At 40.5% G+C, this 17,994-nt stretch overlaps 1 protein-coding gene across 3 annotated transcripts; it reads left to right on the forward strand.

The window, feature by feature from the left end:
* Positions 1–13,057: 13,057 nt before the first annotated feature.
* Positions 13,058–17,504, forward strand: LOC127342686 (casein kinase 1-like protein 1). Of its 3 annotated transcripts, none has more exons than XM_051368676.2 (14): positions 13,060–13,316; positions 13,440–13,480; positions 14,213–14,282; positions 14,371–14,519; positions 14,696–14,791; positions 14,889–14,959; positions 15,221–15,282; positions 15,376–15,439; positions 15,513–15,597; positions 15,674–15,800; positions 15,912–15,994; positions 16,073–16,133; positions 16,531–16,670; positions 16,789–16,980. In XM_051368676.2, the coding sequence occupies exons 1-14, from the start codon at positions 13,241–13,243 to the stop codon at positions 16,840–16,842; spliced, it is 1,179 nt and encodes a 392-aa protein (XP_051224636.1). In that variant the 5' UTR covers positions 13,060–13,240; the 3' UTR covers positions 16,843–16,980. The 3 variants fall into 3 exon arrangements, with proteins under 3 accessions (XP_051224637.1, XP_051224636.1, XP_051224635.1); XM_051368675.2 differs by having other exon boundaries at positions 13,062–13,316; positions 16,781–17,504; XM_051368677.2 differs by lacking the exon at positions 16,789–16,980 and having other exon boundaries at positions 13,058–13,316; positions 16,491–16,629.
* The last annotated feature ends 490 nt before the right edge of the window (positions 17,505–17,994 follow it).

The following is a 17,994-nucleotide window of genomic DNA, read 5'->3' on the forward strand; positions in this document are numbered from 1 at the left end:
GAAAACATAAAGAGAGCATAAAAATAAAGTTTTGAGAGGTGTTTGTTGTTGTCAACGAATGGTAGCGGGTACTCTAACCCCCTTGCCAGACAAACCTTCAAAGAGTGGCTCCCATTTTATTTTATTTTTGTGTGACACTCCTTCTAACCTTTCTTTCACAAACCATGGCTAACCGAATCCTCGGGTGCCTTCCAACAATCTCATACCATGAAGGAATGCCTTTTTATTTTAGTTTTATTATGATGACACTCCTCCCAACCTTTGCTTACACAAGCCATGGCTAACCGAATCCTTCGGGTGCCGTCCAACAATCACATACCATGGAGGAGTGTCTATTTTTGTTAATTAATTTGGGACTGGGAATCCCATTGCCAGCTCTTTTTGCAAAATTATTGGATAAGCGGATGAAGCCACTAGTCCATTGGTGAAAGTTGCCCAACAAGATTGAAAGATAAACACCACATACTTCCTCATGAGCTATAAAACATTGACACAAATCAGAGGTGGTAAATTTTGAATTGTTTAAAGGTAGCACTCAAGCAATATACTTTGGAATGGCGTAGAAATACCATGTAGTAGGTAGGTATGGTGGACACAATTGGCATAGTGGTTGGCTCAAGTATTTGGATGCATGAGAAGTATTCCCTCTCGATACAAGGTTTAGGCTAGCAAGGCTATTTGAAACAAACACAAGGATGAACCGGTGCAGCAAAACTCACATAAAAGACATATTGTAAACATTATAAGACTCTACACCGTCTTCCTTGTTGTTCAAACTCAATACTAGAAATTATCTAGACCTTAGAGAGACCAATTATGCAAACCAAATTTTAGCATGCTCTATGTATTTCTTCATTAATGGGTGCAAAGTATATGATGCAAGAGCTTAAACATGAGCACAACAATTGCCAAGTATCACATTACCCAAGACATTTATAGCAATTACTACATGTATCATTTTCCAATTTCAACCATATAACAATTTAACGAAGAAGAAACTTCGCCATGAATACTAAAAGCTAAGAACACATGTGTTCATATGCAACAGCGGAGCGTGTCTCTCTCCCACACAAGCATTTATTCAAACAAAAACAAAAACAAGAAACATACAGACGCTCCAAGTAAAGCACATAAGATGTGATGGAATAAAAATATAGTTTCAGGGGAGGAACCTGATAATTTGTCGATGAAGAAGGGGATGCCTTGGGCATCCCCAAGCTTAGATGCTTGAGTCTTCTTGATATATGCAGGGGTGAACCACCGGGGCATCCCCAAGCTTAGAGCTTTCACTCTTCTTGATCATAGTATATCATCCTCCTCTCTTGACCCTTGAAAACTTCCTTCACACCAAACTTCTCATAAACTTCATTAGAGGGGTTAGTATATAATCAAAAACTCACATGTTCAGAGGTGACACAATCATTCTTAACACTTCTGGACATTGCTCAAAGCTACTGGAAGGTAATGGAACAAAGAAATCCACCCAACACAGCGAAAGAAGCAATGCGAAATAAAAGGCAGAATCTGTCAAAACAGAACAGTCCGTAAAGACGAATTTCTAATAAATACTTCCGTTGCTCAAATCAGAAAACTCAAAACTAATGAAAGTTGCGTACATATCTGAGGAACACGCACGTAAATTGGCATATTTTTCTGATTTTTCTACAGAGAAAACAGCCCAGATTCGTGACAGATAGAAATCTGTTTCTGCGCAGAAATCCAAATCTAGTATCAACCTTCGATTAGAGGCTTCACTTGGCACAACAAAACACAAAACTAAGATAAGGAGAGGTTGCTACAGTAGTAAACAACTTCCAAGACTCAAATATAAAACAAAGTACTGTAGCAAAATAACACATGGGTTATCTCCCAAGAAGTTCTTTTCTTTATAGCCATTAAGATGGGCTCAGCAGTTTTAATGATGCACTCGCAAGAAATAATATTTGAAGCAAAAGAGAGCATCAAAAGGCAAATTCAAAACACATTTAAGTCTAACATGCTTCCTATGCATAGGAATCTTGTAAATAAACAAGTTCATGAAGAGCAAAGTAACAAGCATAGGAAGATAAAACAAGCATAGCTTCAAAAATTTCAGCACATAGAGAGGTATTTTAGTAACATGAAAATTTCTACAACCATATTTTCCTCTCTCATAATAACTTTCAGTAGCAACATGAGCAAACTCAACAATATAACCATCACATAAAGCATTCTTATCATGAGTCTCATGCATAAAATTATTACTCTCCACATAGGCATAATCAATTTTATTAGTTGTAGCGGGAGCAAATTCAATAAAGTAGCTATCAAATATAGGAGGCATATTGTAATCATAATCAAATTCGTCCTCCATAACAGGCGGCAACAAAAGACTACTATCACTATAATCATCATAAATTGGAGGCAAAGTATCATCAAAGAAAATTTTCTCCTCAATTCTTGGGGGACTAAAAAGATCATGAAAACCAGCTTCCCCAAGCTTAGAACTTTCTATATTATTATCAACAATGGTGTTCAAAGCGTTCATACTAATATTACTACCAGCATGCAAATAAGATTCAATAGGTTTTTTAATTTTCGCATCAAACAATCCATGTTTTAAATCAGGAAATAGAATAAGAAGCTCATTCTTGTTCATTATGCCAAACTAGTGTGAACAAGAAACAAAAAGTTGCAATTGCAGGATCTAAAGGAAATAGCTTCGAGTACTTACGGCGCCAGAAAATAGCTTAGTAGCCGAGATCCGGAGTGTGAGTACCTTTTACCTTTCCTCCCCGGCAACGGCGCCAGAAAATAGCTTGATGTCTACGCCCCCTCCTTTTCCTGTAGACAGTGTTGGGCCTCCAAGAGCAGAGGTTTGTAGGACAGCAGCAAGTTTTCCCTTAAGTGGATCACCCAAGGTTTATCGAACTCAGGGAGGAAGAGGTCAAAGATATCCCTCTCATGCAACCCTGCAACCACAAAGCAAGAAGTCTCTTGTGTCCCCAACACACCTAATAGGTGCACTAGTTCGGCGAAGAGATAGTGAAATACAGGTGGTATGAATATATATGAGCAATGGCAATGGCACCAGAAAAGTGCTTTGCCCAGGACAGTAAACAAGCAGTAGTAACGCAGCAGTAGTAACACAGTAAACAGTAAACAAGCAGCGATAGCAGTATTTAGGAACAAGGCCTAGGGATCATACTTTCACTAGTGGACACTCTCAACATTGATCGCATAATAAATAACTCTTTCTCATATGTGCTACATACACTCTTGTTGGATGATGAACACATTGCGTAGGATTACACGAACCCTCAATGCCGGAGTTAACAAGCTCCACAATTCAATGTTCATATTTAAATAACCTTAGAGCATAATAGATCATTGCAAAATAAACCAAGAACTAACATAGTGCACACACTGCCCACATTACACTATGAAGGAGGAATAGATCACATCAATACTATCATAATGATAATTAACTCCACAATCTACAAGAGATCATGATCATAGCCTACGACAAGAACCACATGGTGCACACACTAGTCACCTTTACACCATGCAGGAGGAATAGACTACTTTAATAACATCACATGAGTAGCACACAACTAGTAGCGATACAAAGCTCATCATATGGATCTCAATCATGTAAAGCAGCTCATGAGATCATTGTATTGAAGTACATAGGAGAGAGATTAACCACATAGCTACCGGTACAGCCCCGAGCCTCGATGGAGAACTACTCCCTCCTCATGGGAGACAGCAGCGGTGATGAAGATGGCCGTGGAGATGGCAGTGGTGTCGATGGAGAAGCCTTCCGGGGGCACTTCCCCGTCCCGGCGGCGTGCCGGAACAGAGACTCCTGTCCCCCAGATCTTGGCTTCGCGATGGCGGCGGCTCTGGAAGGTTTCTCGTACCGTGGTTTTTCCGTCTCGAGGTTTTAGGTCGAGGGGCTTCTTATAGGCGAAGAGGCGGCGTCAGAAGGTCAACGGGGCGACGACACTATAGGGGGGCGCGGGCCACCCCCAGGCCGCGCCGGCCTATGGTCACAGTGGGCTGTGGCCCCCTCGCGACTCTCGGGTGTTCGGATGCTTCCGGGATTCTAAGATCTTCGGCGTTGATTTCGTCCGATTCCGAGAATATTTCCTTACTAGGATTTACTGAAACCAAAAACAGCAATGAAACAGAATCGGCACTTCGGCATCTTGTTAATAGGTTAGTTCCAGAAAATGCACGAATATGACATAAAGTGTGCATAAAACATGTAGATATCATCAATAATGTGGCATGGAACATAAGAAATTATCGATACGTCGGAGACGTATCAGGGCACTTCCCCGTCCCGGCAGGGTGCCGGAACAGAGACTTCTGTCCCCCGAATTGGAGTTTTGCGATGGCGGCGGCGCCCTGGAGTCTTTCTGGAGTTTCGTCAAAAGGTATCGAGGATTTAGGTCGCGAGGGGTTAAATAGGCGAAGAGGCGGCGCAAAAGGGTTTCTGGGGGGCCCACACAGTAGGGGGGCGCCCCCCCCTTGGCCGCGCCGCCCTGTGGGGTGGGGCCCCCCTGGTTCCCCTCCGACTCTCCTTCGGTGTTCTGGGGTCTTCCGGGAAAAATAAGATGTTTGGCGTTGATTTCGTCCAATTCCGAGAATATTGCCCGAACAGCCTTTCTGGAACCAAAAACAGCAGAAAACAGGAACTGGCACTGTGGCATCTTGTTAATAGGTTAGTTCCGGAAAATGCATGAAATCATCATAAAGTGCAAGCAAAACATGTAAGTATTGTCATAAAACAAGCATGGAACATCAAAAATTATGGATACGTTGGAGACGTATCAGCATCCCCAAGCTTAGTTCCTACTCGTCCTCGAGTAGGTAAACGATAAAAATAATAATTTCTGTAGTGACATGCTACTTACATAACCTTGATCATACTATTACAAAGCATATGAAATAAATGAAGTGACTCAAGGCAATAATCTATAGTTGCTAACAAATAGATAACATATAGCAAAACTTTTCATGAAGAGTACTTTCAAGACAAGCATCAAAAGTCTTGCATAAGAGTTAACTCATAAAGCAATAAATTCAAAGTAAAGGCATCGAGACAACATAAAGGAAGATTTAAGTTTCAGCAGTTGCTTTCAACTTTTAACATGCATATCTCATGGATAATTGTCAACACAAAGTAATATGATGAATGCAAATAAGCAAGTATGTAAGAATCAATGCACAGTTAACACAAGTGTTTGCTTCTAAGATGGAAGGAAATAGGTAAACTGACTCAACATAAAGTAAAAGAATGGCCCTTCGCAGAGGGAAGCAGGGATTAAATCATGTGCTAGAGCTTTTCAAGTTTTGAAATCATATAGAGAGCATAAAAGTAAAGTTTTGAGAGGTGTTTGTTGTTGTCAACGATTGGTAGTGGGCACTCTAACCCCCTTGCCAGACAGACCTTCAAAGAGCGGCTCCCATGATGTTTTCATTTTTGGGTGACACTCCTTCCAACCTTTGCTTTCACAAACCATGGCTAACCGAATCCTCGGGTGCCTTCCAACAATCACATACCATGAAGGAGTGTCTATTTTATTTTAGTTTTATTTAGTGATGACACTCCTCCCCACCTTTGCTTTCTCAAGCCATGGCTAACCGAATCCTCGGGTGCCTACCAATCATTCACATACCATGGAGGAGTGTCTATTTGTGATTAATTGGGGCTGGGAACCCCGTTGCCAGCTCTTTTTGCAAAATTATTGGATAAGCGGATGAAGCCACTAGTCCATTGGTGAAAGTTGCCCAACAAGATTGAAAGATAAAACACCAGATACTTCCTCATGAGCTATAAAACATTGACACAAATTGAGAAGCATTTTGAATTGTTTAAAGGTAGCACATGAAGTATTTACTTGGAATGGCAGGAAATACCACATAGTAGGTAGGTATGGTGGACACACATGGCATAGGTTTTGGCTCAAGGTTTTGTATGCACGAGAAGCATTCCCTCTCAGTACAAGGCTTTGGCTAGCAAGGTTATTTGAAGCAAACACAAGTATGAACCGGTACAACAAAACTTACATAAGAATATATTGCAAGCATTATAATACTCTACACTGTCTTCCTTGTTGCTCAAACACTTTTACCAGAAAATATCTAGACCTTAAGAGAGATCAATCATGCAAACCAATTTCAACAAGCTCTACGGTAGTTATCCACTAATAGGTTTAAACTACATGATGCAAGAACTTAATCATGATATACTTGAGAGCTCAAAACAATTGCCAAGTGTCAAATTATCCAAGACAATATGAGGCATTTTCTGTTTCCAACCAAATAACCATAAATGCAACAGCTTCCAACTTTTATCATTGAACATTAAAAGTAAAACGAAGAACAAGTGTTCATATGAAAAAGCGGAGTGTGTCTCTCTCCCACACAAGGATTGCTAGGATTCTATCTTATTTAAACACAAACAAAATAAAAGCATACAGACGCTCCAAGTAAAGCACATATGATGTGACCTAATAAAAATATAGTTTCAATAGAAGTGACCTGATAAGTTGATGAAGAAGGGGATGCCTTGGGCATCCCCAAGCTTAGACGCTTGAGTCTTCTTGAAATATGCACGGATGAACCACGGGGGCATCCCCAAGCTTAGACTTTTCACTCTTCTTGATGATATATCATCCTCTTCTCTTGACCCTTGAAAACTTCCTTCACACCAAACTTCTCATAAACTTCATTAGAGGGGTTAGTACTCAAAAAAAACTTGAATCCACCTTGGTCCTGTAGTGACACATTGCAAGAACTCAATAAAACATTAGCTACAGCTCTCCACGTCTAGAAAGCCTCACTTAAAGTCCACAAGAAACAATGCAAAAAACAGAGACAGAATCTGCCAAAACAGAACAGCCAGTAAAGACGAATTTTAAAGAGGTACTTCTGTTGCTCAAATCAGAAAACTCAAAACTAATGAAAGTTGCGTACATATCTGAGGAACACGCACATAAATTGGCAGATTTTTCTGAGTTATCTACAGAGAATCTGACCCAGATTCGTGACATATAGAAATCTGTTTCTGCGCAGAAATCCAAATCTAGTATCAACCTTCTATTAGAGACTTCACTTGGCACAACAATGCAATAAAATAAGATAAGGAGAGGTTTCTACAGTAGTAACAACTTCCAAGACACAAATATAAAACAAAATTGCTGTAGTAAAATAAATACATGGGTTATCTCCCAAGAAGTGCTTTCTTTATAGCCATTAAGATGGGCTCAGCAATTTTAATGATGCACTCGCAAGAAATAAGAGTTGAAGCAAAAGAGGGCATCAAAAAGCAAATTCAAAAAACATTTAAGTCTAACCCACTTCCTATGCATAGGAATCTTGTACACAAATAAATTCATGAAGAACAAAGTGGCAAGCATAAGAAGATAAAACAAGAGTAACTTCAAAATTTTCAGCATATAGAGAGGTGTTTTAGTACCATGCAAATTTCTACAACCATATTTTCCTCTCTCATAATAATTTTCAGTAGCTTCATGAACAAACTCAACAATATAACTATCACATAAAGCATGTTTCTCATGATCCATAAACACATAATTTTTATCAAGCGCAAAAATAGTGGGATCCAAACTTCCAAACCCACTTTTATCAACAGTATAACATGATGATTGATCAATCTCAAAAGATATGGGACTCATAGATAAAGTCAAGAATTCTCCAATCCCATTTTCATTAGTAGTACAATTAATATTATCAAGTAACATAGGACCATCATCTAGAGATTTATCATAAACATTTGTTACGCAAAACTCTTTAGTATCATGCATTTCGACAACAGGCACAAACAAAGCATTATCATAAGATTTATCAAAGTAGCATGGATTATCATAAATAACAGTAGCATAATTATTCTCACAAGTATTACTCATAGGAAATATTTCAAGAGAATCCACAGGAACATAACATTCAACCTCCTTTGGTAAGCATGGAGGACAATCAAATAGTGTAAGAGATAAAGAGTTACTCTCATTAGAAGGTTGGCATGGGTAGCTAATCCATTCTTCCTCCTTTTGTTCATCACTCTCCTCTTCTTTTTCATCCAATGAGCTTTCAGGTTCATCAATTTCCTCCTCTTTTTCATCCAATGAGCTTTCAGGTTCATCAACTTCTTCTTCCACAGGTTCCTGCAAATTGTGAGTGCATTCTTGTGCATTAATGAGTCTCTCTTTATAATCAATGATATAAGGATTATCACTGTAGCATTCATTGCAAAAATTAAGGATAGAAGAGACATAATCTTTAAGGTCCTTACAAACAACACAAGTTTCATAATTTTTAACCATGAAGGATTCTATCTCAGAGGCTCCCATAAATAAGACAAATTGTTCTACCTCTTCGAACCCAAGATGAATATAGCTATTCCAATTATAGTTCTTAATTAAAACTTCTTCACTAAAGCCACATTGAAATTTCAGATGTTTAGTATCCTCTTTAGAGCAACAATTTATATCATGGCGTTTAAGCAAAATTTTAGCAATTGTATTCAATTTTTCTATCATAGCACTCATTACTTTACCAGTTCTTGATTCTCTATAATTATTATAATATTCTATAAGCTCCAAGTAGGTTATGGGTTCTCCCATAACAACAGTTTTTAATTTTTAGGGTTTTCAAATTTTTATGGATTTTTGGGTATATGAGAAAAATAAAACAAGACAAAAATAAACTAAGCACAAATAAACTAGACAAAAGTAAACTAAGCAAAACAAAATAAAACAAAATAAAAACAGAGAGAGAGGTAGAGTGTACTCCCCAGGTGAACTTATGAGTAGAGCTATGCCTCCCCGGCAACGGCGCCAGAAAACAGTCTTGATAACCCACAAGTATAGGGGATCGCGGCAGTCTTCGAGGGAAGTAAAACCCAAATTTATTGATTCGACACAAGGGGAGGTAAAGAATACTTATAAGCCTTAACAACTGAGTTGTCAATTCAGCTGCACCTGGAAAAGCACTAGTAACAGGGGTGATGTGAAAGTAGCAGTAATATGAGAGCAATAGTAACAGTAACACAGCAGCAGTAACACAGGAGCAATGGTACCGGAAAATAGTTGATACTACTTCCAATGACATATAGAATGAGTATATGATGATGAGAGATGGACCGGGGTTCCCAGCGATCTACACTAGTGGTAACTCTCCAATAACAAGTGACAAGTGTTGGGTGAACATATTACAGTTGGGCAATTGATAGGATTCAAAGCATTAAGATAGAACATCAAGATTATTAATCATGTAGGCATGTTTTTCGTATATAGTCATACGTGCTCGCAATGAGAAACTTGTACAACATCTTTTGTCCTACCAGCCGGTGGCAGCCGGGCCTCTAGGGAATCTACTGGATATTAAGGTACTCCTTTTAATAGAGTACCGGAGCAAAGCATTAACACTCTGTGAAAACATGTGATCCTCACATCACCGCCATCCCCTCCGATTGTCCCGATTTCTGTCACTTCGGGGCCTTTGGTTCCGGACAGTGACATGTGCATACAACTTGTAGATACAATCTAAGCAATACATATAGAGCTTAAATCTAAGATCATGCCACTCGGGCCCTAGTGACAAGCATTAAACATAACAAGATTGCAGCAACAATAATTTCACAAACTTTATAGATAGACTAATCATAATGTATCATCCATCGGATCCCAACAAACACAACACCGATTACATCAGATGAATCTCAATCATGTAAGGCAGCTCATGAGATCATTGTATTGAAGTACATAGAGGAGAGAATACCAACTAGCTACTGCTAGAACTCGTAGTCCATGGGGGAACTACTCACAGAGCATGATGGAGGCGGTGGCGTCGATGGAGATGGCTTCCGGGGGCACTTCCCCGTTCCAGCAGGGTGCCGGAACAGAGACTTCTGTCCCCCGAATTGGAGTTTTGCGATGGCGGCGGCGCCCCTGGAGTCTTTCTGGTGTTTCGTCAAAAGGTATCGAGGATTTAGGTCGCGAGGGGTTAAATAGGCGAAGAGGCGGCGCAAAAGGGTTTCTGGGGGCCCACACAGTAGGGGGCGCGCTCCCCTGGCCGCGCCGCCCTGTGGGGTGGGGGCCCCCTGGCTCCCCTCCGACTCTCCTTCGGTGTTCTGGGGTCTTCCGGGAAAAATAAGATGTTTGGCGTTGATTTCGTCCAATTCCGAGAATATTGCCCGAACAGCCTTTCTGGAACCAAAAACAGCAGAAAACAGGAACTGACACTGTGGCATCTTGATAATAGGTTAGTTCCGAAAAATGCATGAAATCATCATAAAGTGCAAGCAAAACATGTAAGTATTGTCATAAAACAAGCATGGAACATCAGAAATTATGGATACGTTGGAGACGTATCAGCTATCAACTTCCCCAAACTTAGTTGTTACTTGCCCTCGAGTGACAAAGTGATAAAAGAACAATAGTGAGAAATAAACTCAAGTAGAAGAGCTCACAAGTCCGAAGTGATATCATATTCCATCTTAAAAAAACTTGCAACTTTAGACATGATCATAAGATATTTGAATGGTTGCACCTAATGTCACGTCCTAACCACGTGTAGCTTGCCAATCAAAAATAAATCTCAAACCCATGGATGGTGTCAAGAATTTAGCTAGGATATCGAATGCATTGTTTTGGCGCGTCTCTTCTTATTGAGAGTAAAAAGTTTTTAAAGCAATGGGTTCTTTCGAAAAATTAAGGGTGCACACATATAAGTCGAAAGAGAATTAAACTTAGGGTGCATTTGGTTCAACTGTGGATTCCAGAAAAGCTGATGTGAGTTGTGAGCTATGTAAAATCAGCTGTGAGTTGAGAAGTGTGATAAAGCTGGAAGTTGTTTGATTGAAACAGCTGTGAAATTGTGGATTAGTGAAATTTGTCTGCAATTGCTATGAGACCTGAGATATAGTTTATACATCGATTGACCCTCACATGCGATCAATACTTATTTCACATATAAATAGCCATTTTAGAGAAATAATATCATTTGATGTTGCTATTCTTCTAAAAAAAAGCCTACCAAATACTTTATTTTTTCACAACGGGTAATGACGTCCATGGCGAGGGCGGCGATGTTGCAGCCACATCGACCCAGGGCTTGGACCGTCGCCAACCGCCACCCGCGAAATCATGCAACACCGGACCAGACCGCCGCTCCACCGCCTCCTGACGCCACCCTAGGTGCAGCACCAAGCCCAACGCACCGTAGCAGCAGCCGCCCCTCCGTCTCGAGGATGACGTTTTTTGACTGAAATACATCTAATGAAATGAGATCCAATATGAAAATTCAACATTTCTTTGTTGCTAAGCATTGAAACTAACAAAGTAGTAAACTACTCAAATCGAACTACATCTCCATTCGGCACCTTCTCATGTATCTATGCTAGCTGCCATCTAGGACGGACGGGTACAATACGTGCACAGCTCCATGAAGAGATTGCAGAAGCCATGGGATCCACTCCATCAGCAGGCATAGTTCACAATGATAAACTTCAGTGACATTCCAATGTCGACGCTGGAGCAAATCACGAGTATTCAAACGATCTACCAATAATAACTAGGCAAAAACCTTCGTCTTCATCACACAACTAGACCTCCAAATCCATTTAAAGACATCAGGAGCCTGGATATGCTTGTGAATATGCACATAGAACTTAGCTGAAGCATACTTCTCTCCCCAACAGTAGGTCCAAACATCATTACTATCACACTCTTGTTTTGAAGATCTTGGATCGATGGAAAATTGGCTAGTACATCAGTGCTCTAGGGTTTATGGAAGAGTCAACTCTGATACCATGTGAGATTTCTAGAAATGTTCTACTTGATACCACAATTGAGCCGCATCATATTTATTATCTTTTGGTATGTGGTTATCTAAAAGCATCTTTGACTTGTTTTAGTACTTCCGTCACAACTATGGCATTGGCATGGGCTTTTCTCAACTAGACAGAGCTCGATCATGGCAAACTAAGGAACTTAGACCCGATCTAGATAACTTGAGGAGCAAGTTAGAGCTATGAGAGAATCATGGATAAGGTCCAAGCAGATCTAGCCAAACGGATGCAACAACAGAGTGAAGAGTTTCAAGCTCAAAAACAGTTACAACAACCACAGCTTGAGAAGGAGGTACTTGAGTCTAGTTTTGAAACACACAGAGAGATGACAAATAAAATAGGTAGGAATGTTATGGAAAAAAGGGAAAGAAGCAAGATCTGGTTCCTATCTTCTTAAGGGAATCTGGCACATCACATTATCGCCTCAATTTAGACAACTAAATGCACTTCAAGGTGCAGCCGAGGAACTGGAGACCTTCTCGAGCATAGGATAGGCAATTGAGAGATAGAGTGAGTCATTCATTATGGTGAATCAATGCTTTGGACCGGATAGTTACCTAATTTTCATTCTCTGGTGCATATTAGTTTAGACCCTCTTCAACTTCCTTTCTTCCTCCCGCTCACGCCTAAGCCCGACCGACGTTAGAGGGGAGCATTAGCAAATTAGAAAAAGAGAGAGGGAGGGTCAAATTATAATATTGGGCATGTCTTACAATAGTTGGCACATGGAGGAGTCATGTAGACACCTACCACGAGACAAGTTTCCGGGTTACAATCGTATTAAACCATGATTCTAACGCCCCGATCTAATTTCCTTCATAAGAAAACCCGTGTACTCTCTCGAGTCTCTTTTAATTTCCTTCATATGAGAACACCACATCAAGTATCCCTTTGTGCAACATATTCACCGGTCTCGCGGCACAAGTGAAGAACATAAACTTAATTTTATACCATGCTAAAGTAAGAAACAGGTGAGAAACTAGGACCGGATAGTCGGTATGAAATCACCATTCCAGGAGTTGGTCGCTGGTATAAGAATTGTTGTCGTCTGCAAATGTTCTTTTTGGCGAGGACTGTCGTCAGCCACGCTCTCACACGTGTGACTTTTGCACCTACCAATCAATTTCGTCAGACAGTCGCGACGTTAATTTGTCACAACGATCCCTTACTTGGGCCCAATTTATGTTTCAAGCCTAGCGCGGTGGGTGACGCTCGCAAAAGCAAAAGCACAACCGCCCCACAAAAGGAAAAATATCCACAATCCCACACTCTGATCCCCGCTCAAACCCTAGCTCCCAATCCGCGCAATTCCTCGCCTGGCTCCGGTTCCTCCGTCGCTGGATGTCCCCAACCTAGGCGGCGTCTCTGAAGCGTGTGCCGATGGAGCCGCGCGTGGGTAACAAGTACCGCCTGGGCCGCAAGCTTGGCAGCGGCTCCTTCGGGGAGATCTACCTCGGTTCGTGCGCAGCTCCTCCTCCTGAATAATCCTTCCTGACGCCAAAGCTCCTTCCTTTATGCTGTTTCCGCTGAGTTGCTGATTTAGTAGCGTGTTTTCACTTGGTTGGGGCTGCCGGTGCAGGTACTAACGTGCAGACCAACGAGGAGGTCGCGATTAAGCTTGTGAGTTCATGCGACGATCCTATTGGATTTTAGCATACCGTGTTTATGATTTTACCATCGGTTGCCATATTGCTTGTAGTGCAAATATTTTCTATCTATTAGTATTTAAGTAGAGAATTGATGATTTTCCTTAAAAGTTGACCCAAAGTGTGACAATCTTGCATCTCACTCTAATAAAAATCTGATGACGAAAGTGTATGCTCCTTGCCTGTCCTTCATACTGACGTTTAAGCTAATTGGAAGCCCTCGATCAAACTTGTCTATCAGTTCACTTTCATTATTCGGACTTGAAGGTTAAATAGTGGGTACAGTTGTACAGACTAAGAGTCATCGAGAAATATTTCCTGCTAAGGATTACCAGAAGCTTTTTAACATGGACTGAGCTGTGCAAGCTCTCCTGCACTTGCATGAGTTCATTCTTGTTTCCAAGAATTAGACAACAGAGACACTTTACAATAATAAAGTTCATAGATGGGAATGTAGCCTGAGCACTTCCATATGTTCAATTCTGTCAGCAAGAACGTACTCCACTTGCTTGCTTCAGTTATTAAGTTCCAATCATAGTCCCTTATTTGTGGCATGCTTTGGAAAAATCTTGCCGCATTATTGATGTGTCAGAATAATGGTTGTTATGATGTCACGTTCAGTCCATTCCTCCTGATTATCCTTCTAAGCTACTGCAGGCTTTGTTCTGTTCAGACTGATAAGGCCTTTTGCTTTTGTTTTGTCCAGGAAAATGTGAAGACAAAGCATCCCCAGTTACTATACGAGTCAAAGTTATACAGGATACTACAGGGCGGAAGTAATGCATGTTCCTTTTCTTTTGTTGGCCCATATATTTTCTTTTCCCTATTGATGCTTACATACGTTTTTTTTTGTTGGTTGTGCAGCTGGGATTTCAAATGTCAAGTGGTTTGGTGTCGAGGGTGATTACAATGTTCTTGTTATGGATGTCTTGGGGCCAAGCCTTGAAGATCTTTTCAGCTTTTGCAACAGGAAACTGTCGCTCAAAACTGTTGTGATGCTTGCTGATCAAATGGTATGCTCAACAACTAAACTCAGTCAGTCCTGCCATTTTCTTGTTATTACTCTCCTGGTTTCATTAATAAAAATGGGACTGGGGTTCCCTTTGGAGCCCTCTTGCTCCAATTTTTTTTGTTATTATTTGTTGAACTTATCTGGTTAAATACATTTAGTTTAATTCATTTTTCTCAGATCAACCGAGTTGAATTTATACATTCAAAGTCCTTCTTGCATCGAGATATTAAGCCAGACAATTTTCTCATGGGCCTCGGAAAGAGAGCAAACCAGGTAAGTCATTTTAGTGCTATTCACCTGCTTACAGTTCTAGGGCTTATTTAAAACATTAGGTATGTGCGCTCACGCTTTATCATTAATCTTTTTGTAGGTATATATGATTGATTTCGGACTGGCAAAGAAATATAGAGACACTTCAACACACCAGCACATTCCATACAGGTAGCATGCTTTTAATCCATTTGTATCTGGCTGCTATTTGAGCCATGTTATTATTTTTTTACTTTTACGTCATTTTACTTTAGTTGATTGGGTAATGACTGATGTTTCTTCACTGGGCACCTTAATGGTATTGTGTTTCTACATCAAATCATGTTTATAGCTCAATAGATATATGGATTACTAAGCATTCTCTCCTATTAAAATCAAGATTTTATATTTATCTATTTAGGGACAATATGACAATTGTATATTGAATTGCAGAGAGAACAAAAATTTGACTGGGACAGCTCGATATGCAAGTGTTAACACCCATCTCGGAATTGGTTAGTCCAATGATACCCTTTCTTCATTAATTCTCTCTTTCCTTTTAAATGCACCATCTTGTTTAAAAAATAAAGTTTGATGCTTTTAAATAGAACAAAGCAGAAGGGATGACATGGAATCTCTTGGATATGTACTCATGTACTTCTTGAGAGGAAGGTTGGTTGTGGAGCTTCAGTTAGTTCAGTTCTTCTGTGATTGGGTGTGTACTAACAGTCCACCATGTTACCAGTCTCCCATGGCAGGGCTTAAAAGCTGGGAATAAGAAACAGAAGTATGAGAAAATTAGCGAACGGAAGATCGCCACTTCAATTGAGGTGAATTCTTGTTCCCTGCAAATTCAGCCATGTCATAACCATCTTGTATTTATTATTATTTTTTCCCCAATTTCAGGTTCTTTGTCGTGGATACCCTTCTGAGTTTCAGTCTTACTTCCATTACTGCCGCTCACTGCGTTTTGAGGATAGTCCAGACTATCAATATCTGAAGAGATTGTTCAGAGACCTTTTTATTCGAGAGGGTTGGTTTTCTATTTATATGTTACAAGATAAAGTTTTCCATCACAAATTTTTCCAAAAAAAAAAAACTATTCTTGGGACACTTCTGATTGGATTTCCCCCCCTTTGTGCAGGATTCCAGTTTGATTATGTTTATGACTGGACCATTCTTAAATACCAGCAGTCACAGATGACCAGTGTTCCACCACGAGCTATTGTCAGTGCAACTCAAAGTTCCTCTTGCACTTGTCTGCGTGGATAAATATCTGATAATGTTCATGTTCTGTTGTTTTAGGCCGCTGCAGCAGCACAAAGCTCTGGGATGGCTCCAATTACAAGTAACAGTAGACTGTTAGGTAATCTTGTGATTGCAACCGCTTTTTTATTTACCACTCGCATTGATCATTAGACTTAGATATTTGATGAAATGGTATTACGTTTGGATGCTTGCTGCAAAATGTCGAAATGAGATGCACCACCAATTATTGCAAATGGTAATAATAATATGTGCAAGTAGACCAGGGTCCTAAACTGTTTCCCATATCTTGCTTAAAGAGTACAGCAATATTTGTCCATCCAGATAACCGGATAATCTTTTCTTGAAAGATACTAATCATAGCACACATCCTGTTTCAGGTGTATATTTAGAACCATTCTTCTGTTGTATTACTACTTCGCATTTCTCTTCTTCAGCTAATCCATGGGTTGACTAGGTCCTGTTAGGTTGGCTAACTGTCTACTGAATTGATTTAGCCACTGAAGAGGGAAGGAGAAGTGGGTGGACAGATGATCCTACACGACGTCAGGTTCCACCTACAGGAATAAATGCAGGCAGCTTATCAAAACAGAAGTCACCAGTTAGACCAGATCTGTCCACATCGAAAGATGCTGCGGTGAGTTTTGTTGTTTCATTTGATTAGCATCGCTATCATGCTTGTTGGATGTCTGAAGGATCCTGTCTATCCTTCTGCAATGTAATTTCTGAACCTCAAATGACCTGTAGTTCTCCAGTTCGACTTTTTTGGGTCGGTCAGGCGGATCCTCAAGGCGACCTGTTGTTTCTAGTAGCCGAGAACTGCGAAGCAGTGAAGCTGAACCATCACGCAGTCGTACACCAGATGCGAGTCCAGGCACATTTCAGAGAAACGCAGCTCCACGGAGGAGCCCACTGACGCTTGAATACTCTGACCCCCGGCATTCATCATCTGCCCGCCATGCATCTAACAGCAAGAACTATGAGTCCACTATAAGGGGCATCCAAGGCCTGAATTTCGATGCCAACGATAGGATCCACTACTAGTATCTTCTGGATCCTAGATCATGTATAATCTGTGATCACCTGAAGTTAAAATTTGGAGCAAGGATTCCGAGTTACTCTCCTACCCCATGATCTACAAGCTACAAGGTGGAGTGGTGACACCGGCAAGGCCACCTGTTGACCCAAAGAAATGATGGCTGGCTAGTTGAAATAAACTGTCGCCAGGCTCTGCGACGGCCACAGCCTTAAAATGGCATGTTGGGCCTATGTTTTAGCCTCTCTGTACAGCTTTTAGTTTGTTTTACTGTGAGACGCTACTTTCTTATATTTCACATAATAGTATGTTTGGAAATATTTGCCTACTGGGTCATGTCTCAGATGCTTTGTTGACCTGCACAGCGCAAAGTTTGGAAACTGTAAGCTGAAATGATAATTGAATTATTTGGAAGTGTTATTGTGGATTGTGATCTTTTGGCATCTTCAATATTCTCATTCTAATGAAATGTACTATTGGCTAAAACATAGAGCGAACTGCAACTAAACACAAGAGTATGTCATTCAGACCCTGGAAAATCAAAACATGGATGCTGAACAGAAAGCCGTCGACAACAGGGCAATGCCTTCGTGTTGGTGACTACTAGCATGACAACTTTCGATGAACATTTTGAGAAGCTGGTCTGTCAGCAATGCTGTGTATCAACATTTGGGGTCTATGCCCCCAAAGAGCAAATCAAGGACAGCATCTTTGTAAAACGTAGTACTGCTATGTTGCATATTTGGCAGCCGATTTTCTGGCCCATACGTGTGACCTTTTGATTTCATTGGGCATTACAGAATTTTCGTGGCAAAGCAAAGACCCGTCTAAATTTCTATTGGCATTACCAATATTTGGCTTGGTTTGGTTTGAGATGAAATGCAAAACATACCCAATGTGGAGGGAATGCTCCAAATTTTCGTAG

Source organism: Lolium perenne, chromosome 3 (genome assembly GCF_019359855.2).
Source record: "Lolium perenne isolate Kyuss_39 chromosome 3, Kyuss_2.0, whole genome shotgun sequence".
Lineage (NCBI taxonomy): Eukaryota > Viridiplantae > Streptophyta > Magnoliopsida > Poales > Poaceae > Lolium > Lolium perenne.

Coding starts and splice junctions, on each gene's coding strand:
- LOC127342686 (XM_051368675.2), top strand. CDS start 13,241: ATGGAGCCGCGCGTGGGTAACAAGTACCGCCTGGGCCGCAAGCTTGGC. Junction 15,283..15,375: donor TAACACCCATCTCGGAATTG/GTTAGTCCAATG, acceptor GCTTTTAAATAG/AACAAAGCAGAAGGGATGAC. Junction 15,598..15,673: donor AGATCGCCACTTCAATTGAG/GTGAATTCTTGT, acceptor CCCCAATTTCAG/GTTCTTTGTCGTGGATACCC.